The sequence below is a fragment of the Podarcis cretensis genome (assembly GCF_951804945.1).
Source record: "Podarcis cretensis genome assembly, chromosome: 2".
NCBI classification, from domain to species: domain Eukaryota; kingdom Metazoa; phylum Chordata; class Lepidosauria; order Squamata; family Lacertidae; genus Podarcis; species Podarcis cretensis.
This window is the reverse complement of record NC_137171.1, coordinates 22,338,385-22,364,719: the sequence shown is the minus strand read 5'-3', so window position 1 is coordinate 22,364,719 and position 26,335 is coordinate 22,338,385. Positions and strand designations below refer to the sequence as shown.

At 42.0% G+C, this 26,335-nt stretch overlaps 1 protein-coding gene and 1 long non-coding RNA gene across 2 annotated transcripts; one reads left to right on the top strand and one right to left on the bottom strand.

Moving 5' to 3' along the window:
• Positions 1-40: 40 nt before the first annotated feature.
• Positions 41-24,781, bottom strand: PA2G4 (proliferation-associated 2G4). Its single transcript, XM_079965603.1, has 16 exons — positions 24,413-24,781; positions 21,850-21,978; positions 20,101-20,206; positions 19,584-19,653; positions 18,483-18,575; positions 17,619-17,682; positions 15,287-15,365; positions 14,999-15,077; positions 14,592-14,725; positions 13,892-13,986; positions 12,605-12,732; positions 10,911-10,964; positions 7,535-9,869; positions 3,220-3,564; positions 2,427-2,449; positions 41-340 (listed from the first exon to the last, which is right to left on the bottom strand). The coding sequence occupies exons 1-13, from the start codon at positions 24,498-24,500 to the stop codon at positions 9,804-9,806; spliced, it is 1,185 nt and encodes a 394-aa protein (XP_079821729.1). The 5' UTR covers positions 24,501-24,781; the 3' UTR covers positions 41-340; positions 2,427-2,449; positions 3,220-3,564; positions 7,535-9,803.
• LOC307210139 lies at positions 3,571-5,129 on the top strand. The gene is made up of 2 exons (XR_013835863.1): positions 3,571-3,979; positions 4,953-5,129. It is a non-coding gene; the product is annotated as an uncharacterized lncRNA (long non-coding RNA).
• Positions 24,782-26,335: the final 1,554 nt, after the last annotated feature.

Here is a 26,335-nt window from a genome sequence, read left to right as displayed (position 1 = left end):
TGACAATGCCAACATTTGGTATGGGGAAAAATGTGCTGAATTCCCCCAAAAAAGGAATTTTATTGTATTCAAGTCACTACATCAAGCCACAAAGAACAAGATCAGTCCAGAAGAGTAAAGCTCAGGGGCCCACACACCCCTTGAAAGATCACTGCTCCTAAGCTTTAAGATGGAATCTCCTGAAGATAGGCAAGGAGTCTTCTAGCAGCAGCAAATAGAAGGTGTTATCTGGAAATCAGCTTTTCAAGCTCCGCCCTTCCATGCTCTGGTTCTGCAGCTTCAGTAGCACTGAGACATCTACTTGGACCTCTGTCTCATCTTTCTCCTTTTGCGCTTCAGCCTGTAGGGGATAATATTCTTTTAATTGTCAATACTAACGAAACATTCTACCATAAGGCAATGTAGTGTTTCCAGTCGCATGAAGTGAAAAATTATTTCTGCAGAGATTCAGTAGGTACCGTTTTTTCCTTTCATGTTTCTCTTGAAGACTTTTATGCCAACAGGTCTTTGAAGCCACTTAATTTTAGATTAGCCAGCTACTTTAATGATTATCTGTATTGTTCTCAATAGCATTTAAGGTTTTGATGTTGTACCCCACTCTAATACTTTGGGATATGGCAGTACAGAAATACTTGTACTTGTATAACTAAATAAATGTTTAGTTCACTTTTCCTAAAGTAAGTCATTTCCTCCAATATCCTTCCTACACCAGTTACTTGCAGAATCAAAAGGCAACTGAGAAAAGCAAAACAAGATGCAGTTCAAGCAGCTCTTCTTCCTGCCTCCTATCCATTCCTGTTAAGCAGGTTAGAGGTGGGAAAAAAAATCAGGTTAAAGAGGGCCAACAACTGTGAACCCCGGCACTAAACAGGCAGCCAACAACTTTGCAGTTGTCAGTAGAAACACTTAATTTCTCTGACATCACAATTTCATACTCCCAACATGTATGTTACAGGCAGAGCCCAAAGGCATTGGAGAGAATGATTGTGGCAAAGCCTGTAGCTGTCTTGCCCCGTCAACTGAGAACAGATGGCAATGCAGGGAGTGGTATTTTTCCACTTTTATTGCAATAAAAGCACCACTACTGCCTGCATTATTGCAACCTGTCCTGATTAGTAGAAGAGCCACCACAGAAGCCTCCCTCTGTACTTTTCTGAAGAGGGGAAGGAGAAGCATTGGCGACTGATCACTAGTGGAGAAGTACTGATACCTACTTTGGGGAGGAGGGCATTGGGGGGCGGGAGAAGAGGATCATATAAAAAAAAAACAAAATAATTCACACTTAAGTTCTCAACTGCTTAAGGTATTCAACGGTGAAGGGAAAATGAAAGATTTCCTACCATCTCAAACAGTAGCTTTTTACCAAAAGTTGAGATCCTGCCCTCAATGAATTTCTCATTTATCACATATGCAATACAATCCTAGGCTTGTTTCATCCAAGCCCCACTGTGCTAAATCGTTTATCTGCTAGTGGGTGTTCCAAAGTACAAACTGAGTGTCTCAGATAACTATATACAACAGCTGCAGGGCTGTTTCACATAACACCAATTCTAATGTTTCTGTATTTATGATCCCTAGTGGGTGGCAAAGCTTATGTTAGGAACAAGAACGAATGGAAAGCACTGAGGCATAAGTGCCTCAAAAACAAAAAAGGGGTTGTAGTCAAAGAGAAGGCTAATTCTACTTTGGTTAGTATGGATATCATTGCATTCAGGCATGCATCTATGCAAGGAAATTGCCTCTGTACACTGGCCTCATGCATTAGTGATTGACCTGTGTTCGGCTTATTTTCTGTGCATCCCCAGTGAGGTTCACTTGCTGTTTTACACTGGTTGAATCTGTGATGAACAGGCTTGAGGGAAGGCCTATTTCTCTGGATGCAACATGTGGCAGTCTGTATTCATCCTGACTCTATGTTTTCCATTATATTACTGGGAAGTCTTGTACTTTGAATTATCACTCATTTTTCTAAAGCACTGCCTTGCAGAACAGCCACTGCTCCATCACACTGCTAGCATGTCTTTATCCACCTGCGATTTAGATAACCTAGGGTTAGTATAGCTCATCTGCATCTGTCTTGCCTAGATTCTTTGCATCAGTAACTGGTATGGACTTTTGGTTGCACCAATGTAAGAAACCTAGCAACATTAACATTAAGCCTCATTGAGCTCAATGGAATTTATTAAGCTAGCATACTGGGAGTGCACTAAGTCTGCATAGCCAGTAGACCAAATTTGAACTTAGAAACAAGTGGGGTCCTCAGATTTTAATTATCAACAGCCACTATTTAAAATTTTAGATGCCCATGTTGTTACAACGGTATCACTAAATTAGTCAATGCACTTTCGAGAACTCTAATCAAGAATCTTCAAAAGCAAAGCAAACAAGTGGGTTGCACAGTAAAATAAAAACACATGCTCACATACCTGCGCATTCGCTTCTTTCGCCACTAGAGAAAGGGGAGAGAAAGGAAAGACAAAGTCAGCGTTTTTTATAGCACCAAAACCCAGAAGAGTAATACAAATACACTGGTATTTAAACATATAGGAGGTGCAAGATCTCAACTTGTAGTTTTTTTAAAAAAATGGGCCCAGCACCAACAGCATTTTATCCATTAGTGTCATTTCCTAAAATTGCTACTCTGGAGCTTGGCAGAGTCTTGATGTCAATTTAAAAATTCAAACAACAGCTCTACAAACCTGGGGCCCAGAAAAAAAATTTGATAGTGCGATCTTGTGCACTGCTTACTTAGGAAAAAACCCCACCAAGTTCAATGGGACTGACGCCTAAATGCGCATGTACAATAGTCACTAACAAAACTCAGGGCGGCCTGATAAATGCCTACTTCAAGTATCAGGTTTACAGACTCGTTTCTCATGCAGAATCGCCCCATGACACTCGCTTTACCAGCTATTCCTCCACCCTCTCCAAGCTGCGAGGCCCAACTCTCTATATTCACACGCCATCGCGCACCTAGGCCTCAGCAGGGTTTCCTATCACCGTGTAGGCCCAAAATATCAAGAGGGCCTCGCCTGGCAGAGGAGCACGAGGCGGTCTTGCCAACTCTTCCATTTCCCCGCTCGTCATAATAACCTTCCCCGTTTCGTACCTGGCCAACCGAAACAATAGCCCGCCCCATAGCAAACGACGGCAACGCAGGCCTCGAGCCCAGCTACGTTCACGGGTCAGCTCGCTATCCAAGCCCGATACCCCACTCACCTTAGCTCTCATGTCGGGGTGGGTCCCCCGGGCTCAGTCCCTGAGAACAGGCAGCAAGGCTGTGGCCGGATGGCGACGGATACACCTCGCCGGCCACCACAGAGCAGCTCCGGCACAAGATGGCGGTGGCGATAGCAAAGGAAAGGCAAAGGGAGGCGGTCGGTTGCTATTTATACGTCACTCGGCGGGCGGAAGGGGAGCGTCACGAACGGCGGTCTTCGCATTGCATGGTGGGAGTTGTAGTTTGCGCACGAGAGAGGGGACACATTTCTCTCAGAGTGTGGTCGGGTGCTCCGCCGCCATTTTGGACGTGAATGTAGGAGCCTCAGCCATGCTTCCTAATACCTGGAAATAAGACCCACTGAGTTCACGAAGACTTAATACCGGGGCATAGACTGTTAGCCGGACAGTCCGGCGGAGGAGCAGCTACATTTCCCCACAGCTACAAGCACACCCAACTATTCGGTGGAATTAAATTTCAGGCGCTGAAACATGCCGTCAAGACCGTCTTTGACCATGTGCAGAGAGCATTTTGCAAAATAGTCCGCAAATGGAGTCTGCCTGCGCATCTGGGAGACTTCCAAAAGTGTATTTTTAAGGTGCAGCTCTTCCCTACGGACTGTAGTAATCATGGAACAACACGCCTAGGATTTTAGCAAACACCCACGAAATAATCATGTTTAAATAAAGGGTCTGATCGTTTGAATTATAGGCATGGGCAGGCTGATCCTAGGCATATTTGTGCTGTAACAAATCCCAGGTAAGGGCATAATAGGATTGTGCCCTTAGAGTATAGGTAAAAAGAAGACTGGGATGCACCTAACAGTTTTAATTTAAGGTGTTTGGAACTAGAGCAACTGAACCATTGTTAACACTTGGCTGTACCCAAAATACTTGGGAATTGCATATTCACAACACTAGCCTAGGAGCACACACAAGGTGCACACTTAAAAGGGAGCACTATCCAAATCTAAGTAGACAAAACTGACCCAGTGTCCACACCACTCAGTCTCTACCTCCCAAATACACTGCACATAGACCAGAATTACACATAAATTTTCCTTGTAAAACAAAAAACCCCAAACCACCACAAAAATACATGATGGTCCACAACCTGGTGCCCATGGGTCAGGTTGGCAATCCCTCCGAGGATCTAGCTATATGTAAGATGTTATGAAAATGCTATATGCAGGCTTTCCCATATATAAATTCATTGCCTAAAATTGTCACCTGGACTCGCTGTACCTGATATACTAAGGGTGCAATGTGAAGTAAAATGTGACCTGCTTTTTCTATGCTAATGCAAACATATTTAATGAAAATGGGCCCTTGCCTAGCTTTGCAAAGGAAAATAAAAATTGTTACCGGTAAGTCAAAGTCAATATCATATACCCCCACCCCACAAAGATTTAAGTCTTTCTTTTTTTTAAGAGCTTGAAATAGAATAGGGCGGGGAAGACCACACTCCCGTCATGCATCTCCTACATAGAAAAATACTACATTTCAGGATTGCAGGCTTCTCAAAACCTCAGGTTTACATCTTTGTGAAGTTACATGCACTTTTCAAGTCAAATCCAGCCCTCGTCAAATGAAAACCATGGATATTTGAAAACCTTCTGCTGATATTTAAGTGACCACTTTATTCCGAGGAGCTTATTGTCTGAGCATTTGCTTCCCCCACTTTAATTATTTCAGTTATTTATTAAATTTATATCCCACCCTTTTCCCCAAAGGAGTCCCAAGGTCACAGGATGCCTCTGCAAACACACAGCTTCAAGGCATTCATTAGCAATGGAGATTAGTTCAAGACATCAGAAAGAAGACATGAAGTGTATCAGGCAGTATGCGATACCAACAAAAAGCTGAGTTCTGCTCTTTGCATATCCCACCTAATAAAAGAATCAGCTAAAGTGTGGCAGTCTTACAAATTTGGAGCCAACTGAAAATGTCCGCAATGAAATTACTGCACCTATTCTTCAACAGATTGTAAAAATGGAAGCAAGCCAGGAAATCACATCACCTAAGTCTTCTGTATTTTTAAAAATCTACATTAGCATTTCTGCTTCAGGCCTATCTTACCGGTAATTTAAAATTGTGTCTTATAGAAATCCAAGGCGGGTAGTGTTAAGGACTTTTCTATCAGCACAAGCCTTTCTGCTTGTTGGATGGAACTATCTCCCCTGTCCTTCATCTGTGTGCTGATCTAGGGGTTCTTCTCATCCCCCCAAAGCCAATGGAGGGGGTGGGGTGAGGACAGGGGGAAGCCCCCCATTGAACTAGCAGGATTTGATGCACTGGCTTCTGCTAGCACAGCTATTTTGTTTAATCCAGCCTGTACAATGTGCACTTCTAGGCCACAGAATTAAGAACAATTATAATAAATAACAAGATGAAATATAACTTTTTAATTATTATTCAATAATCCGAAAATAACTCCCTTAAGAGAATCAAGTCTTTTGTCTCAAGACAGTCTTTAAAATAATCTTTCAAAAAAATTTTTTTTAATAATTCCAGTAGCACCTTGAAAGACCAACTAAGTATAAGCTTTCTTTATACAATTATAATGGTCACAATTCTAACATAAAGGAGACAAGGTTGATAGGAGACCTCATAACAGAACTCATTTTGGGATATTTCAAAGGCACTTCCTTCCCAAGTTGAGTTAGTCTTACATATCACTTGGGGAAACAGGCAAAGAAATGTGTACTGGAAAAAGCAACGATCAGTGTCGAAGCAATGATTCAACATCAAATTCGTTGAACTGGTAATGTTGTTCAGATGCCTGATTATCATCCTCCAAAGCATCTACAGTGGTACCTCGGGTTACATACGCTTCAGGTTACAGACTCCATTAACCCAGAAATAGTACCTCGGGTTAAGAAATTTGCTTCAGGATGAGAACAGAAATCGTGCGGCGGCAGCAGGAGGCCCCATTAGCTAAAGTGGTGCTTCAGGTTAAGAACAGTTTCAGGCTAAGAATGGACCTCCGGAACGAATTAAGTACGTAAGCAGAGGTACCACCGTACTCTATTCCCAATGTTAGATAGGTAAGCATAATGCCAGTGGACAACAAAAGTGGTTTAAAGGTGCTCTCAAGGCAAATCTTTAAAAATGTAGTATAAACACAGACAAGTGGGAATCACTGGCCAGCGATCGCTCCAGTTGGAGAACAGCCTTGACCAAAGGCATCCAGGACTTTGAAGAAGCACGAACGCAGAAAGGGAGAAACGTGCCAAGATGAAGGCATGTTTGGCAAATCCTCACTGTGATCATGCCGGGAAACGTATGTCTCCACTATAGATGTGCAGATCCAGAATTGGCCTCCACAGTCACTTATGGACACAACTGTTAAGAACGTGTTCATGGAAGACAATCTTGCTCGGCTACGAGTGATCACCGAAGAAGGCACAAAGCATCTCACTAAACAGCATCCTGTTAAAGCCCCCTTAACAATGATCTATGCCTTCTCAGTTACACATATCCTTCATAACACAGCAGTTCTTGCACTTCATTCAATGTGTAGTAAAGGGCAACTCAACTGTGTTTTAAGGACCCTCTTTTCTAAACACTTCGGAGAAAGTTACAAGATGACCGGTTGAACAAGTCATCGCATGGCATTGCAATGTCAGTGTAAAATACTCAGGAGGCAGGTTTCCATCTGCGCTGCAAATGTACTGCATGCGTTGTCTTCTACTACTGCTGTATGGCCTGGCACACCATGGGATCAGGATAATGAGATTTGTTAGAACAGGCATCCCCAACCTGTGGCCCACCAGATATTTTGGACTACAGTTCCCATCATTCCTGACCACTGGTCCTGTTAGCAACGGTTCATGGGAGTTGTAGGCCAAAACATCTGGAGGGATGCAGGTAGGGGGTGCCTGTGTTAGAATAACCATGACACCAAACCATCATCCCATTAATGCCAGAATGTAAGGAGCTGTTTCTCTGGCTTAACAGCAAAGAATAAATATAACATATTGTAGGCCAAGTGTTAAGAATTTCATAATTTTACCCTTCTAAAATGGTAGCAAAGAGAGCGACAGTTTCACTATGCCGGGAATGTGGAAACTGTGGCTCACCAGATTAGGATGGACCTCAAATCCCATCATCTGGGGCCACTGGACTGATGGGAGTTTGGGCTCAAACACACCAGGAGGTACAGGTTCCCCACGCCTGCTTCATGCGAGAGGCTTAAATACTTAATGCTCATGTCTCCTTCATGGACATTAAAATGAAGAGATAATGTAATAATACTACCCTCCATCTTCCAAAAAGCTGATCATCCGTATGGTGAGGTGAGGGACACACTAACCAGGAAAGCTGCACTCCTAAAGATTTTCAGCATGTTCTGGATATTTAGAACTCTGGTGACTGCAGCAGTTTAGAATCATGAAGAGAATTCAACATTTTAACGTTCTCTGTCATCATGGCTAATAAATGTATAAAAGATGGAACATTTCTTCATGCATACCACGTTTAGGTCCGAAACACTCCAGATCCTTCCACCCCCTCAACATAGCAGACCCATTCATCTATCCAGAGGTGTCACTAATCAATTTTATTTGGAAAAAAAATCAAGTTACAGAACAGTTTGTGGGAATTTTCTTCCAAAATTTCCAACGGCATTTTTTTTTTTAAATCAAGAGATACAATTGCCTTGAAGTTTCAAAATAAAGATAGAAAATTAAATTAACCGCCAGCAAGTCTTAGTGGTTTATAAACTGGTAATGTGGCTGAACTCAAGCCTTTCCTTTATGGAAAGGCGGTACGAAAACATATTTACTTATAAATGCTAAAATATTCCTCATTTGAACAAGTTCTTCCCTGCCCACCCTCCCTTCCCTTCCCTTGTTCATGGTTAACAAATGGGAGCAGTTCAAAACTAAAATGGCAGTTAATTGCAAGTTTTGTGCATGATCCTCCAGGCTCATCACTTTCATACGATTCAGCCTCCGCTCAACATGTTCCCAAATTTACCTCCCAAACGTAGCACTGAAAGCAACCCTTACAAAAGAGCAAGAGAACAGAGTAGAAATCAAAAGTAGAAAGTTTACAAAGAGTGATGGAAAAGGTTTTTCAGGAAAGAAACATGTGTTTATTTCCTTTTATGGACTTAAAACTTTGGTAGTAACTGTAATTTTTTTTTAAAGTATTTGAAATCCAGATATATTGGTCAAGAAGGACTTTGCCTGCCAGAGAGCACACAAGAACTCCCCCTCCTAACAAGACAGGTCTTCAATTCAGCTACAGTAAGTGTCTTATACAGGGACCTGGTTAGGAATACAAAAGAAAAAAAATCCCACAATCATATACAATTCAATTGGACAATTTAAAAAGACATACTATAGAAAAGCGATTCCCACAAAGAGCTTATTCCAGGTCCAACCACTTATGTAGCATTGCATTCATTCATGTAAAAAAGATGTTTGGAGGGAATTCTTCTGAAAAATCCTACTTTATACGACTTATCAACCTGAGCAGTGGCAAGTTGAACGGAAGTATCCAAGTGTCCATGCACTGACTGAAGCAATCTGTCGGTGGAATAGGGAAGACAGGCAATTTTTGGCTATTCCCTCTTTCCACACAGCCCCTGCAACCCCTTAAATCTGCTCCAGAGGGTTGGGGGACCCTGCAGAGCAGATCTGAGAAGCAAAGAGGGCTGCACGGAGAGGGAAAATTGAGGGGGGGGGGAATTGCCTGCCTTCTCTATTCCACTGACAGGTTCTTCCTGTTAGCAGATGGATAACCACTGGATAGCCATCTTTAGTCCACAAAAAGCAACAGACAAGTGCAGATGAATAAAATGTCAAACCATCAGATGAAAACTAGAGGGAGGAAGCTGCAGGTATCACTTTTGTCTCAAAGGATTTTGTGAGAGTTACCATATTTTTGCACTGGGGTAATTATTTTTTTTAAAAAAAAAATCACACAAATTAAAAGAAATGTAGAATCTTTACGAAGACAAGCTATCTACTCGGAGAATGATCTTTAAACCAGCTTCCTGTCAACTTTAAAAATACAAGGTTGATAGTTTAAAAAGAAACACACACACACAAAAGAACCCTAAGAATGTCCTATATGGTTTAAGCCAGAAAAAAATGACTGAAGATTATTATAGGAAGAAGGCATGCAAGTTACATTAACTGCATGTAATGAAATTCTAAACCCAAGAGCTTTTGCATTTTTAACTTCAGTTGTGAAAAGATACTTGAGGATTTTTCAGAGGAATCAGAGTACCTGCAAAAGGGAATTGGGGGGGGAGAACTAGACGAAAGCTCAGAACTGTATGTGTTCACCTCTAATGAGCACAAGTAGTATCAAAGGCTATAAAGACTGGATGTAGGCTAGTTTTTACTCCTGATTTTATTATTTCATACTTTTAAAAGTATTCTGAAGTGGCCAAGAGACTCCTCCCTCAGTGGCAAAGTCAGTCACAACTGGTTACACTCTGTGGGAAGTCCAGGCTATTTGTCATTTGGTCCTATGAGACAAACAGCCGCAAATGGATATTTGTTTCTCTTGTTTTGAGTGGGGCATTTGAGAGAAAGAATCAGGTGCTACGCAGAGGCGGTCAGAGCTGTTCAGTCACCAGTCTCATTCTCTTCTGCTGTTTCCCCTGTTGTGGCATTCTCGGCATTCTTAGAGGCCTGAAGGAACAGAGGGGGTGATATTAACTGAAACTGAAGCTAATAGGAAAGGAAAGGAACAGTTTGCAAAAACTCTAGACACAGCATTCAATATTTCACAGTTGTTAACAGTTTTAAAGAGGACACCTCAGCTTCCAAAGGAATGCCTGCCCAAACCTATATGAGGTTGGATTTTCCTTTGTAAGGTTTGCATGAAATTTCCGATCACAATATCTTAAAAACTTCACCCGCATAGAACTCTACCTAACACCTTAAGAAACTTTAAATACTTATAGACACTTTAAAAGAAAATAAGCCCCCAGAATCCATATGTATTGTACGTTCTTCATTGGGCCCAATATTAAGTGACAGTACCCATTTACCCTGCAGTTGTCAAACTCATGAAATCCTACCAGTCATTTGGAAAAAATGGAGTTCTAAAATATGCTGTACTATTATCGTATCCTGTTAAAGAAGATTTAAGGCGGGACAAGGAACTGGATGCAACCAGAAGGCTAGATCCTTATCTCCCTCACCCTCCATGGGCCAACGCTGACAGGTGGGTGGGGCCATACTTCTGTCGATTAGCTTTTAAAAACAGAGCGTTTTTCGTTTTTGTTTCCAAAGGAAGCTTGCAAAGCTCCTTAAGTTGCACTTCCCAAGCGCCTGACAATCAGCTGAGCAAGGGGGTTTGCAGGCACCACCAACAGGGGTGCCTGCAAAGGCTCTTTTGTCCAAGTCCCTACCCCTCACTTGACATCATACATGACACCACGCGTTGGGTAGGTGGGTGCGGCTTGGCCAAAATGGCTTCACAGACCATATGGCCAAGCCTAAATAGACCCACAGGCCAGAAGTTCCCCACCTCTGAGGCATCAACATAGTAATTTGAGGTCTCATTGTCTTCAAGAGCCATAATGATGGCAACAACACAATTTAATATAAATAAATAAATAAATAAATAAATAAATAAATTTAAATCTGCCCTTCACATAAGGTCTAAGAGCAGGTTACAATATTTTAAAAATGTAATGAGATTAACACACAAACACAACCAAGTACCTTCTTTTTCTTCTTTTTTTGGGCCTTGCGGCTTGCTGAGCTCTGTAGGAGTGCCTGCAAGAGGGGAAAATGTCAGAAGCGAAAGGAGATACCTAGAGTGCGATTACTTCTAAGACAACAAGGAAGGGAAAATCACTGCCAGCCATAAAGGAATGCAGCCAGTCCTAGAATGCTTGGCACATATTGGGACTAACAATTAGCCTCACATAAAGCTGAGCTATGCATCCTTTGGAGCCAGCAACTTCTAGTTACACCTGCTTGCAGAGAATTACTCAATAGTATCGAGTCTGGGAGCCTCACAGTGCCTCTTTAGAAATTACAAGCTTATAAAATTGTCATTTAAATTTTTCTAAGAAGAGGAAAGAAGAATTGCAAGGGGCGGGGGAGTTGCATGTTTCACTTTAGCAAGTAAGTGGTCACATTTGTATAAAACAGCCTTCAAAATCATTTTGGTTTTAATTCAAAATGCTTTCAATGAACTCACTCATGTTGTTCTTACACCTCATTACAATTCACAACAAAAAACTTTACTAGCTCTTTAGAAAGAAGAAGCAAATTGCTTAAACATGATATCTCACATGACAACATGCCTGAAACATTTTTGTACTTGAAAAAAAAAAGGCACAAAAGCTAGGGGAGGCAAGGCTTTTTCTTCTTAGCACTTATCTTGCCTGGTCAATGGAAAGTTAATACAGGTACCCATTCAGTGCATGACAGGGCGATATTTGTGAAACACCGTAATCCTAGAAGGGTGAGGAACTATGGACCCAAAACAGTCCCTGGGGCCTCTACATCCAGCCCACAGAGTCCTCACCTCATTCTCCGGCCATGGGCTTGAAAAAGCTTGGTAGAAGCAAACAGAATATTTCCTCCCTCCCAAAGTCTAATTGTAGGGCAGTGGTGTCATAGCTGGAGATGGAAGTTAACTCTCACCTTCCCATGTGCTGTGATTCCATCAAGAACATTGTGGCACCACAATTAAGCTATTCATTGGCTCAAATAGAATTGCTTCTTTCAAAGCCAATTTCGGGAAGTGGAAAACAGAAGCATGGGCTGTATATGTAGTATCTCTGTGGGGTTCTTTTTGGCGGGGGGGGGGGGGGCATACCTTGGCTTGCCATATCTACTTTTGTTTGGGCCAGACTCACCATTGGCATGCAACACCTAGAAGGTTGGCCAAGAGGGAACATGGTCTTTTGACCAAAAAATGTTCCTCACTTCTGTTCTAAACACACACACTACAGTAAACCTGCAACTTATGTGGAGATTATGTTCCAGGGATTGTCCCTAAAGCCAAAATGGCATATGGTCAAAACAGATTGGGTGTAGTGGCATGTGGAATTGCCACCCCCCTGTCCACCCCCTTTTTGCCAAGCATGTAAAGCTGAATGCACGCAAGTTAAAAGTGTGTGTAAGTTGCGAGCTTACTTTATTTTAAAATGCTTTTCTTCTTCTCTATGGGCTAGTTCTCAACATGTTAAAACCTACTTTGGATCCCAAATTTGTCCCTGCTCTCTTGGAACTCCATCCCCAGCTTTATTAATGAATAGGTACTGGGAATAACAAGAACTATCAATTTTTATCTCATCACATTTACACTGGGAATAAGTAACTCAAGAAGTTCTCCCTACTGTGACAACATTTGTTCCTGGAACTCTGGGCACTTATACAAAGAACACTGTAATTCCACTGACCTTCAGATCTGCATCTTGCACCTCAAATTCTGATTTGTAGAGTTCAGGCTCAAAGGGACCGCTAGTTATCCTCATGGGACCATTGGGCATTAAAAGCACCGTGAACTTAAACTGGGCAACAAACTCTCCTGGGTGGGGGAATTAAGAGAAAGATTAGCCATGCACCATGTTAGACAACTGCCTACATCAAGGGTCTGACAAGCATACAAGAAAGAAAAAAAAAGAACCAAGAGGTAAGATTGGTTTGGTTCAGACATATCTGCTATAATAGTGGAGAAACAGGTATGTGAGCTTGCCATGAAATGTTCATTTCAATTATCCAAATTAGAGCAGGGGTTTCCTTCCCTTTTTACCTAAACTCAGCCCACCTGAACTTTTAAAGGCACTACAGTGGTACCTCGGGTTAAGTACTTAATTCGTTCCGGAGGTCCGTTCTTAACCTGAAACTGTTCTTAACCTAAAGCAACACTTTAGCTAATGGGGCCTCCTGCTGCCGCCACACCGCCGGAGCACGATTTCTGTTCTCATCCTGAAGCAAATTTCTTAACCTGAAGCACTATTTCTGGGTTAGCGGAGTCTGTAACCTGAAGCATATGTAACCTGAGGTACCACTGTACTGTTGAGGTTCTTATTCAAGAAGTAGCAAACCACACTCTCATTTCTCACTGGTCTAAGATATTACTGCAAGTGTCCAGGGGTCCACAGTTGTGGCTGAACCGGTAACCAACCAAAATGTGTAGTTGCCAAGAATCCTGTCCCTCTCCCTTGAAAGACACTCTAAAAGACACTCTAAAATTAAGTGTAACTAACTTGATAAGTAGTTGCTCAGGAGCACTGAGTTGTTTTGCTGCTTTGGAGCACCTGCTAAAAGCAACACAACTACAGGAACGAAGCCTTTCTTCTAGGCTTGGGAGTGTTCACCCCTGCAGTTGCACTGGGCTTCAGAAGTACTCCAAAGCAGAAAAAAGGCTCACTGCTTCTGTTTCCAAAACCAGAGACAAGTCCCTGCCCATCTTTCAGTCTGCCCTCATCACAAATGTATTTACCAGGTGAACAGATCTCTGTTATGGAGCATGTATCTGTATTCAACATGTACATTCCGTTCTAAAGTAAAGTGCTCTCAGAAGAGTTCTTTCAACAAGAAACATATTGGGGCAACAAAAGAGTGTATCAGTTCAGCATATCTTTCTAAAGGTAAAATAGTGCATAATAATTAGTCAGAGCTGCCAACTGCCTAGCCCCAAAGCAAGACAAAAATTGCTCTGACATTCAGGCACAAGTGCTTACCTTCTTTATCATAGAGGACATTAAACGGCTGTAGCAGCTCATGTTTAGCACATTCTACTACTCCCATCCTTGCCTTCTTTTCATCCTCAAATGCCCTGTATGGAACAAACATAAAAACAAAAACTGTTTGTGTAGGCTTTTTTGCATCCTTTGGTTACTATAAGAACTGCAGAGTCATAGCACCAAAGAATGCTTATATATTGTGCAGATGCACACTAAATATAGAACATGTTACTGGACACAGAATTCAAGTTCCTACTAATCTCAACATCCCACCCCATTATGGCAGCAAACTTAATCTGGAGAGTGCAGAGATGCTGGCACAATCTCACAAGGGATAGCTGAGTAAGACTTCTTGCGCCCAGGGTTTCAGTGCCCCCTACCCAGTTAGCAGTTACCACAGTTACCAAATAAGCAAGACACTTGCGTAGCTTATATAGGCTGTGGAATTCGCTTTCTCTTAGTACAACATTTTGATTTCTTTAGCACTTAACAATTCTGCTTATTACCTGTAGTACGAGGCTAGCATTCTACACACAGCTTAAACTAGGAAAAGCAATATAACTCAGAACATTCCCTTCACTTTACAATAGATGCAAGAGACATGACTGCAATGGTAGGAACCATTCAATCATTGAACTACCAAGTGGAATCCCCGTTGCCAAGTTTATGCACAGATGCACCAGAAAACAGAGAGTACCTGAGAGTGAATGGCATAGCATCAAAGCGTCTTTCCACCTCACTGAAAAAGGCACGGGAAGTTTTCATTTTCAAACCATATTGCTTGGAAGGGTCCCTTTTGTAAATTGTAGTTCTCTGCCCAGCATCCTTTGCCTAAAGACATGCAAGTCATTAAAGACAGTTTTAGCAGCATAATATATAGATTTACTTATATGATGAAAGGGAAGGTAGCAAAAGAGTAAAAGGGGGTAAAGGATGTTTTTGGGGCTACGATTGTGGTTATAGAGCATTTCCCAACTTAACTGGCTTTTAAGACACTACATCAAACAATCTAACCAGGAAGTTAACATCCTTGTGACTTTAGATAAAGTTGCCGAACTTGTATGGCACCTGATTATAGAACAGGTGTTAAGCAAGGACACTTACCTTTCCTTCTCCAGTGCTGATGAGAACATCAATGGCATAAACTTCATGGACTTCAAATTCTGCTTTTTCATGGTCCTTTCTAGATTTAAAGAAAAACACACACACACACACACACACACACATGAAAATAGAAGACCACCTCCATTTGAACATTGTTTGGGAGTCAATATGAAGCAAGATACTAATTCTAAGTCATGTGTTTCATCTTACAACACACCTGCGCTCCTAGTGCCCAAAAGGCACAAACACAAAACGGCTTGGCAACAATTCCAGACAAGAGACACGTACCTTTGCTGGTCTGAGGGGTTCTGGATGATAGTCTTCTCCCCATCTATCACATGCTGCTTCAGCTGGTGTGATAGCATCCCTGTCAAGAAAGGGTATCTATTAGCACTGGAGTTGCAAAGCAGCCAGTGAATCACAGCTGATAATCCAAGGCACTGCACTGCACTTTCTTTTTTTAAAACAAAGATCAGAGACACATCTTGTCATATGCCCAAAGGTCTGCGTGTGCTTGTTAAAAAACAGCTTCAAAATTACACTGGGATAGGTATTCACAATTCCAATAGCTGGAGGCTGCTTTATTAATAAGACAGCTACATCACCATTTCTACTAAAGAAAAGCCTTTTTGCCACATTATTATTTTATTTAGTCAACTTATAAATGGCTTATTTTATATAAAAATATTTCAAAGCTATTTACAGTAAGGAGTTAAAGATTTTAAAATAACTAAGAGTCAACTCTGCAGGCCACTCTGTCAACCTTCTCCTCCCCTTTTCCCACCAACATATTCTTTTCTCTTTCTGCAACTTACTATTTTAACCCTCTCTTTTGCCTTCTACCGCATAGCATGCACACTGAACCTCATCTCTATTTTCTGCATCACAATCTCTTTACTCTTTTCTCCAATTTATCTTTTTATGCTCCAGTTCTGTGCTCCTCAATCTTTCCTTGCTCCTTGCTGAACTTAACAGCACTCTCCCAGTACCTCGCACCCTAAGAGTCTCTCCATACTATGACAATATGGATCTGCAGACGAGTTTGCACTTGACAGGCAGCTGCAGCCAATTCTGACACTGGTGATTTCGCAAGTATGAAGTGTCTGTTTCTAAACTCTCTCATTCATAGTGCATGTTTAAAATCTAAATAAATCTTTAGATGCAGGTCTGAAATATTGTATGTTTATCTCCATGAGGGTCTCATTCACAAGCAGACTGTGGCACAGCTGGATAGTTGCAACACTGCAAAAACTACCAACTCTACTGTATGCCTCTGAATCCAGGGAGAAAAGCAGCACACAACACAATAAAAGCATCCTCTTGCCCCAGTCCCCACTGATTTCTTCAGGAGTGGGAACAGATAATAAACAGCAGGGGTTTGAAATTGCTTCAGGGGGCATAATTAGTCAGGGAAGTGACTACTTAGCAGCCCAAGGATTTTGTACTGTACAAGAAGAAAGCTTAGAAGTGTTAAATGTGCCCTTAAACAAGGCGACACGTTTAACTTGGGACTTTTAAAACGACCTTTCCATTTCAAGCCTGAAACACTGTGTCAAGTAGTACTACAGGGACTTCTAACATCCAGGGTCACCAAACAAAGCATTCCTGCTCATCCAGAGACAAATGATGTGCCCAGAGAAATTTGTCCATTCTATTTATTCTCTTCCCCATACCACCCTCTGACACAATCTAGATCAGTACACCAAAGCATTCCTTCCTGCTTTGATGCACATCTTCAATATTTAACATTCAATCTAGGGAAAGCCATGTCTCATCTGCCCTCCACATCACAAGCTTTGAGCAAGGAAATAGCACCTTTCTATTGGCAGGGGGCTGGTGGAGAGAGAAAAATAAGTCTTGACCTTGAGAGAAAAGAGCTCTGTTTAGTTTCATAAACTGCTGCCAGTGACTGGATGATTATAACACTTGAATGTTTCCAAAACAGTAGCTGCTTAGATTCCCTTGACAGCTTGAGCAGCCTCCTCCTCACTGTGCTGACATTTTTTTCCTACATAGGCACACCACAGATCTACAAGACACTGCATGTGAAAAAATCTAACCTTAGAACCACATTTTTTGCAGGGTGGCCTAATACAGAAACCTTAACTGACTGGTGGCCAATAACATTTCCATAACACATCACTAAAACAGCACATTTCTTTTACCGTGCTATCGCCTACAGTGAGCTTATTTTGTGAACTGCTCCCAAAGGTGACTCATTCGACTTTGGTACCATCAACAAAATAAAAGCAACTTGAAAAGTTCAGCTTGATACCTTGATCATCTATTTCGGTTTCTAACAAAGTTCCTCAAAGCATATTACCCTGTGCCCTGAACTGTGACCCCAAATTTAAGCAGTCAGTTCTTTTAGCCAAATGGGCAGGCTAGAAGGAAGCACAGGAGTAATTTGTACATTGAAGCATCCTAGGAGCTCTAAAGGGAATATTTATTTACAAGCATGTTATACCAAAGTACTCCAAACATCAAAAGCAGATATGCTGTCCTTACAATAACTACTAACACTTCCAATACTTTCAAATTCTACAGAAGGATCATTGCTATGTTAAATGCTCTTCTATTTCTGCTGTCTCATTTCATTGTTCAGTTAGCTAATCCTTACCTTCAATTGGTGTGCAGTTAAATGAATGAGCTATCTTGTTCCAGGCATCTGTCACTTGTGAATTCTATTGGAAAAGGGTGAATATTGGCATTTAAAGTTGAATTTGACCATATTCTGCAGTGAAACCTGTGATCAACACAGTTTAACGGCCCCTACACTGGCTATTATTTTGGAGAAGCGGATCATAAATGTATTCCCCCTTCCCTGCACAATAAAATCCCCCTATAAATTCCAAGCCTTCAACAGAAAGTTGTTCAGTATTAGAAGCAGCCAAAACATTCCAGTATACAAGGTACTGTATGACAATGATCTTTTCATACAGAACTTTTAACGGTGAGAAGCTGAATAGAATTACCACTGAAATCGTTATATATGCTATATAATTGAGGCAGAGATTAATTGTCAATAATAATGCAATAAATCTACAATTTCTTGTTTTCAATGTGGTAGCATAAACATACTGCCTGAGACTAGGAGGGAATTACTGCAAGGGAAAAGCAGAACTTTCTACATCCTGCCCTAAAATTGTCAAATGCTCAGCTGCCAAATACTTCTTATCATGTTTGGGGGGCGGGCGGGAAAACCCAAGAACCTTCAGCCATTTGCAGAAAGACTAGTGACAATACAAACTCTTCAGTAACTACTACCTTTTCACAAGAAAAGACCTCCTCACCCCAGAGAGCATTTCTGCTATCTATGGCCAGCTGCCCTCAGAACAGTTTAATACCTCTTCCCAGAGTAAGGCAATGATTTTTTATTTGTATGTTCAGAATAAGTTGAGGATTGGATCTGTGGTCATAACCTCTGGTCACCCATCCTAAAACATGAAACCAATTCATGTAAAAAGTAGCCACCCATTGTCACCTGGTTTCCAGGCTTAACCAAACGCAGAGCAGCTTCAGCACAGAGGTGAGCAGCTTTGATGACATCAGCTTTGCGACCTGACACTGGAGTTTCCTGAAATGGTAGGAAAAAACTAATATTCATATAAGGATTTACTCCTAAGGGGTGAAAAGTGACAAGCGCTTTCTCACTGACAAATCCTAAAGACACAGTACAGCTGCACAAAATATGAATGGAGTAAACGAGCTAAAATTAAGCACTCTTGTCCCATTGATTCCAGTGAGAGGGTTTAAGCCTTATCTGAATCCCATCCTGTTGGAATCAATAGGGCTTTTAAAAGTGTTTAACTGATTGAATTGTGCCCTTCTCAATCAGATGACTTGGACTACAGCTCCTACTGTCTCTGAACACTGGCCATGCTTACAAGGAAACATAGGAGTTGGAAGTACTAAAGATATGGAGAGCGCCTGTGTTTGGAAGGCTGCTGAAAGTATTTTGCCACTCCCTTAATTCACAAATGGGATTCAAATATTATCCAGCCCTACAAGTCACTCTTTTCTTTGTTTTGCCTTAGATGCTAAATCAGCATTAGCTATGGTTAAATAAACCGAATTGACAAGTAGCAAGAGTTCTCAATCCACGCCAGAATGCTTGAGTCACCAAAGTGACCCAAAAAATCTGGCTACATTTCCAGCAATTGTGTAGAAATTCAAAAGTTTAATGCAGCCTTTCCAGGAATATAGTATATTATTATTAGTTTATTTTGCCTTGGATACTTTGAAGAGCTGCAGTTATGATAATTTAGAATTTTGCTTAGCTTGCAACTTTGGCCAAGTTGAATAGGACATGCCACTTAAGAAGTTACACATTAATGTACAGCGCCCGATGGAGTGACTGATCAATACAGCTGTCCCACATTCTTGGCAATGGGATGGATTGCCACTATACATCTAGAAATGCAACCACTCGACCCATCCTACTTCTTAGCAGCTATAGCTGCAAATGAATAACTAGCAAGCCAGTTCTAAGGATGCCGCTTACATTACTCCCCCTACTGGGGCCAAGCCTGTCTTGAAAGTAGCACGTGCACATGCTACTCAAAGCCACATGCAGGAGATTTACCTTTGATGCATCAATGACAAAACTGTGAGCTACATTTGCTATGAAGCCATCAACATGGACTCCCAGGTCACTGCAACATGAAAAGGGAAAAAGAGATTTAAACCACAGCTAGCAATAAGGAAACTTCTGCAACATCAAAGGCTTAAAAAAAATTCTGCTTACATGACACTTCCACATTCTAACCCTATTAAACCATTATGGTACACGCAATAGTTGGCACCATAGCAGTTAAAGTGACTATCTCTACTTAGGAAGCAGGGCAGAACCATTAAAATGTGTCTCATGTGCCAAGAGAAATCCATACTAAACCAAAACTGTGTCTCATGTGCCAAGAGAAATCCACACTAAACCAAAAAACAAACACACACCTGCACCAACAATAACTTTGGTCCTCAAAAATGTGGCTCAGAGGTACCATATATAGCGTAATGCACTCTGAGCAGACCAGCTTAAAATATACAGCTGAGGGTAAAAGTAAGCCAACAGATAACCCAAGAAAGTGAATGGAGATGCTTACATTTTGACCAAATCACCATCTTTGAGAATGTAATCCTGGTCACTCTTCAAGGGGGAGAAGTGACAGACACAGTTATTTACCGATATACTTGTGGGGAAGGCAATACCTACACAAAAAAGGGAGCAGTGATGAGATCATACAATCTACACAAGCCCTGTAACAGTTTTCCATCTCACAAATATAATAGTTACTGGTATGTATAAGTGTTAGTGTTTTAATGTGATTAGATTGTGTATCAGACATTGGGTGTATCAGACATTGTTTTGACAACTTTTTAAAAAAGCAGGACAGAAATAAGTATTGTAACATGGGTCCCCTAAACCAGACATTTGGATTTGGGACACAAGTTGCCCTATGTAATTCAAAGACTACATCAATCGCATAACGACTAGGTTGGATTGCTATCCTTTTTCTGCTGACACTGTGAGTGGTACTAGAGCTGCTACAGCTGCACCAACCTGTCTTGTAACTTTGGAAGCTTCCTCAGTATAAAATGAGCTGGGCTTGGTCAGTGCTTAGAGGGAGAGGCTTAAGGTGTGACCTGGGATAATTTATGGGAGTATGAACCACTTTTTCAGGCAGTAATGTGCTACTTTCCCAACAGATCATAATGCTGCTGCAGAGCCAGTAATTCCATGGCTTGGATTCAGAGATCCCATGCATGGAACTTTGCCCATAAGACTCTCCCTAGGGAGAGAGGATGGGGTGATTTTCACTAGTTCCATTTTCCTTTGCAGCCCACTGACCCTAAAAAGCTGCTCTGGACCCTCAAGAACTGTGCGGGAGGAAATGGAGAGGGGGGGAGGGAGGAAAGAGATGAAAAACCTTCCTCCAGCAGAAGGCTTCATGGGATTTCAGACACACTGCAATTCTGTAATTCCACAACTATGCAAAGTTGCCTGACCACTTATATTTGCTATCAGCCCTTAATTTTGTGAAATATGCAACACTATAGTGCTTAATATTTATGTTGTTATCCAAGATTTATGATGTTATGCATGATTAAGACACATTTTTTCTTGTCAAGGTATCAGTATGGATGCAGACTGGCCAACTATCATGCATGACAAGGCAAATCCATTCATGGTTTTGTCTACATACAGAGTCAACATGTCTTAAACTCATGTCAACGTACTTTTAAGTAAACAGTTCATATAACACTACAATCCTCAAAACAGCATGGACCCTATATCCCCAAGGCTAATAGGTATGTTATACTTATGCCACTCTGAAATCCCAAAGCAATCTAGCATGGGTTGGTTTTCACATCAATTTAAAATTTGGGTTTTTTGCCAGACTTCAAGGTACACAAAGAAGAGGAAAAGAAAATTATGTGCTGGGTGCCGAAGTATTGAATCAACCCCATTAGGGGCAGAACAAAAGTAATTTCAAATCCTCCCCTTCCAGTTAACTGGATTCCATGAACTGCCAGAAATGTGAGCAGCATTTTTAAACTGCTTCCAGCTAGACAAAAACGGAATGCCTGATGTTCAGAAGTATAATTTATCTGCACAAAATGGAACAAATAATTCAGATCTGGAATACAAACTAATACAAGCCTAAAAGCATGTAAGCACTGGAACAACCTGCAGCAGTCACACTGGAAATCTAGGTTGGGTCTGCAGGTCTTGCATCTCAAACTCCACAATCCACATCACTGTACAATTAATTCTATTCAATGATGAATACAATTTAAATGAGGCAACATGATATGTATGTCAAAAATAAAGCTGGAAAATTGTATGTTACCTTTCTTCATATCTTTCTCTTTCTTAAAGATTTTGCCAGTCTCTTCCATGATCATGGCATCCCCTCTGTCACATAAGCTGAGGACAGACACTCCAGACTTAGCTGCTTCTACCACAGTCCGCAGGACTCCTGTAATTCAAGATAAAACTTCATATTGAATATTTTAATACACTTTACAGTTGCATAAAGCTATGCCACACTATGGAGCTCAGAAAGTGTATTTAACATTGGTAGCTCAACTTCTCACACTGAGGCAGGGTTTGAAATTAGCAGGGCACCAGGCACATTTTGCGCCTAAAGATTTTCAATTTGCGAGTGCCTCAAAAAGTCTGGGTGCCATTTTTTTGCACCTGGCTGACACTCAAGGATTACTGAAATGTATTTGCTTTGAAGCCTCAAAGTATATGTTAAGGATAGACAATATGCTAAGGAGTTTAACGATAAAGGTCCCAGAAGCTATTTGGCTCCCAGTATTTCTATTCCAGTTTCTAACACTGCACTGCTAGATTCCAAGGCATCTAGGTTCTATTCCCACATCAACTGCCTACAAAATGTACATTAAATTCCATTGTTGCATGCCTACTGAATTAGAATACTCTTACCTATACCATTTAGGGAACTGAGAATCTCTAGTAATGTCTTCATATTCCTAAAGTCAACTCCACCTCATGAGGTGACAACAGGTTGCAGTAGTTTTCCCAAACCTGCATCTTTCTGTCCCCAAGAAACTTTCCATCAAAGGTTGATCTAATCAACCTTACTTCTATAGAAACTTTGAATTTTAAATACTATAGAACACTCACATTTAATGATATTCTAAGATTAAAGCACACTTAGTCTTTCATGGTATCATTTATGGAAAGCATATTAGCCAAAGAGAAAAACATTGGCTGAGGATTCTGTCTTGTCTAATTAAGGTGTCCTCATCAGAAAAATGGCAATATTTTCTCTAAAGCCAGAGAATATTCCAGAAACAATACAATACATTTTTGCCTGAGCTGGCTTTTGGTGGGCAATGGTTAAACTGGTCTAAAACAATTTAATTTAATGTATATTTTATATGTCTTCAAATGCCATATCATTGTTTGTTCTTGTGATGATTGCATTTACCCATGTTGTTGTATCTGCAACATATTTTATGTTTAGCTTTATAAAACCAATGGACTGAGATTACTGAACAACTGGCAAAAAATAGTGTTTGAATTCTTCAAGTATCCCATTCCAGATTTTGGTAAATCCCAAATGTAGGATAGAACACAGGGATTCCTGAGTTCAAAAGCCTCACATTACAGTATGCACTCCTACCACCAATCAAGCAGTCAATAGGGCAAGCTTATCTTTGAACAAACTGCTTTCTTCCTTCGCAGCACAAAAATAAATTGAAAAAACTGGAAGCCTGACGCAGCATTTTAAAATTTAATGGAGCAGGCAAAGGTATTTTTCTACCCAGTATAAGAGTGTGTGAGTGTGCATGCTCACACTTTGCCAATGCTCAGGCCTACAAAAGTCAACTGTGAGGTACAGAGATATGTGGTTTGCTACAGGGAAAGACTCCCTCCAACACAGGCAGTTAAGAGCTGAGCTGCAAAAGCCGTTTCCCTTTTTCCCTAGTTCGCTGTAATCCTAACAATCCACTTCCTAGAGTTCCCCGAACAAGGTGATCCGATCCGAAGCAGAAAACCTCCCTTAAACAAAAGGGGAAACCTGGGAGGAAGCCAGGATGTCGGAAGATAGTGAACGGGAGAGAGCGCCAGCAGCACATGGCAAGTCGCAGACCATGTGCCTTACAGTTCCTGGAGGACGGCGGCTCCATTCCCCCGGGGGGGGATCGTGGATCAACCAAATCTTACCTTTCCCCTCTCTCAAAATAACCAGAACACATAAATTTATTTGTGGTTTTTTTTAAATGCACGTGATTGTTTTTTTCTTAACGAGCTTTTCACGCTGGGGGAAAAAAACAAAACACCCCAATGGCGGGCAGTGGACTAAAATTAGCCCTTAAAACTCTTTCTAGAGATTCCAAGTTGACCGAGGCAAGAAAGGAGAAAGGAAAGTACACCATGTGCCGGGCGGCTCTCCCAGCTTACCTATCAAGGGCAACGGCTCTCGGGGGAGGGAGTGGAACTATCCCACGTCCCTCAAAATCGGTGTTTTTTTTTGGGGGGGGGAGAGAAGTCGCTCCAAGTCCAGAGTTTTTTTTCTCACCCCTTCCCTCCACTAACAAGAGTTCAACTTCAACCCAGAGTAGGAACCGGGAGGGGGGGGGAAACCCCCCACCCCCAGGTCATATTTCACCCCAAGCCTTGACGACCGACCAGCCACCACACACACACACACTCATTTTACTAGGCAATATTATATATACACCCCACACCAGGGAGCGAAGAACAGATAACACCCCCCCCCCAACCAGGTCCGCCCCAGCAAACCTGCCCTGCCTGACAGCTCGCCTCGTCACCCCCCGCCCCGGAGGGCTCCACAGGCAGGCAGGCAGGCGCCCGACGCCCAGGCCCCAGGCCCGCCCCCCCCAAGCCCCCGGCTCCCGCCGCCGGGCCATACTCACGGTTGGCTATTTCTCCCCCCATCTTGTACTTGTTCACGACCACGTCTTCCGCGATCGTCAGCTCGGCCGCCTCCTCCTCGCCCGACATGGTCGGACTGAGCCGTCGCCGCCGCCGCCGCCGCGGCGCGCCTTCTTCTTCTTCTTCTTCTTCCTCTTCTCCTCACAGACGACGACACCGCCCGGCCTCGAGCCCTCCCTGCCGCTGGCCCCCTGCTGCCGCGTGCCCAGGTCGTTGTCGTTCAAGCCGCCGCCGCCGCCGCCTCCCCTCAGTAAAGAAGACCGACTGCGAGACAGGCTGCAAGAGGAGAGGGAGAGAGCGAGCGAGCGCGCGGGCTTTGCGCGCGGCACGCTGGGAAGCGAGTCCGCCTCCGAGGACTACAACTCCCGTCAGGGTCCAGGCCCAGCCAGGCTTCGGGCGCAGCGTGAGGTACGACGGGAAAGCTGAACCCCGCGCGCGCCCTTCTTTTAAGTGGCGTCACCAAATGGCCAGAGGGGGAATTGCGGGCAGCTTGTTGCGCCTTCGCCCGCCGCTCATGTTCTGACGTTCGCTCTAGGTCGTCTTCCTGTCCATATATTAGCGCCGCCTGGAAGTTGTAGTTTGGGTGTGCACGTGTAGTCAGTTTTGCTGCATATCCGAACCGTCCTTGGGGCGTTGAGATTAAACTTTTTGGGTTCTGTCCTCAGACTGTAAACTGTTGTCTCAACTCCTACATACTTTATTTTTTTTCAACATTCACTCTTTGTCATGCTTTGTTTTCTCTGAAAGTCTTAAAATACCCTGCCCCTTAAACTTTTCCCGAAATATGATTTCTATGAGTTTTAAGCCTGACAGAATTAGATGCCCGTAATCTAATACAATACTTAGCTAAGGCATTGCTAGAGCTGAACCGAGTGCTGTTTATTACTTTAGAAGTCTCTGGGTGCATTCACAAGTGACTGTAATGTAATGTAGTCAGATATGTGTCTAACTTATTCTGGTGTTCTTAGGAACACCAGCCTATCCTTCAAAGCATTTGCAGTCAGTCCTGCATTTTATGTAACCCGTGTTTCCTGTTAACTTATTTTACTCAGTGATAGTGACAAGAACATGATCAGGCTGCCTTCCTCCGCTTGACATTAATTCATTTACTGTTTATTTTGCTGACTTTTTTTTATCAAGGGAGGAATACACTAGCTTGATCTAGCATAATGTGTTCTTAATAAAATCATACTGGTGGCTAATATTCCATGTTTGATTATTACTTTTTTTTTTTTAACTCAGACTCATCTCTTCGCATGTCCAAAGGTCAAGCATGCAGCCTGATTCTATACTTGTAAATAAGTAATAATAATAATAATAATAATAATAATAATAATAATTTATTTATACCCCACCCATCTGGCTGGGTTTCCCCAACCACTCAGGGCGGCTTCCAACAAAATATTAAAATACAGTAGTCCATCAAACATTAAAAGCTTCCCTAAACAGGGCTGCCTTCAGATGTCTTCTACAAGTCTGGTAGTTGTTGTTCTCTTTGACATCTTGTCAGGATTCAACCTCAATCTGTAAGTGTATTCAGGGGTTTATAGCTAAGAAAACATGCATAGGATTGTATCCTCAATGTGGCTTTAATAGCCATAAAGGTCTTTCCCTCATTTCTCATGTTCCAGGATCATCACAGTTTCCCACAAGGTTGACTCAGACAGTACAATAATTAATTACATTTGATCCGTTAATTTCTCCACAAGCCTTGATGGAGGGAGTGAAGGTCACCAGGCCAAGCTGACCCAAATTATTTCCTTTATAAGTGACTTCATACAGCAACAGCATTTCTTAAGGATTTACAACACCATACAGAATTTTACAGATTTTACATTTTACAGATGGGGAATTTCTTTGAGGCCAACCAGTGTCATAGCCATGAGTAAACAGGGATTTGAATC

Coding starts and splice junctions, on each gene's coding strand:
- PA2G4 (XM_079965603.1), bottom strand. CDS start 24,500: ATGTCGGGCGAGGAGGAGGCGGCCGAGCTGACGATCGCGGAAGACGTG. Junction 15,366..17,618: donor TAACTGCACACCAATTGAAG/GTAAGGATTAGC, acceptor CTTTCTTGACAG/GGATGCTATCACACCAGCTG. Junction 14,726..14,998: donor TCAGCACTGGAGAAGGAAAG/GTAAGTGTCCTT, acceptor GCATGTCTTTAG/GCAAAGGATGCTGGGCAGAG.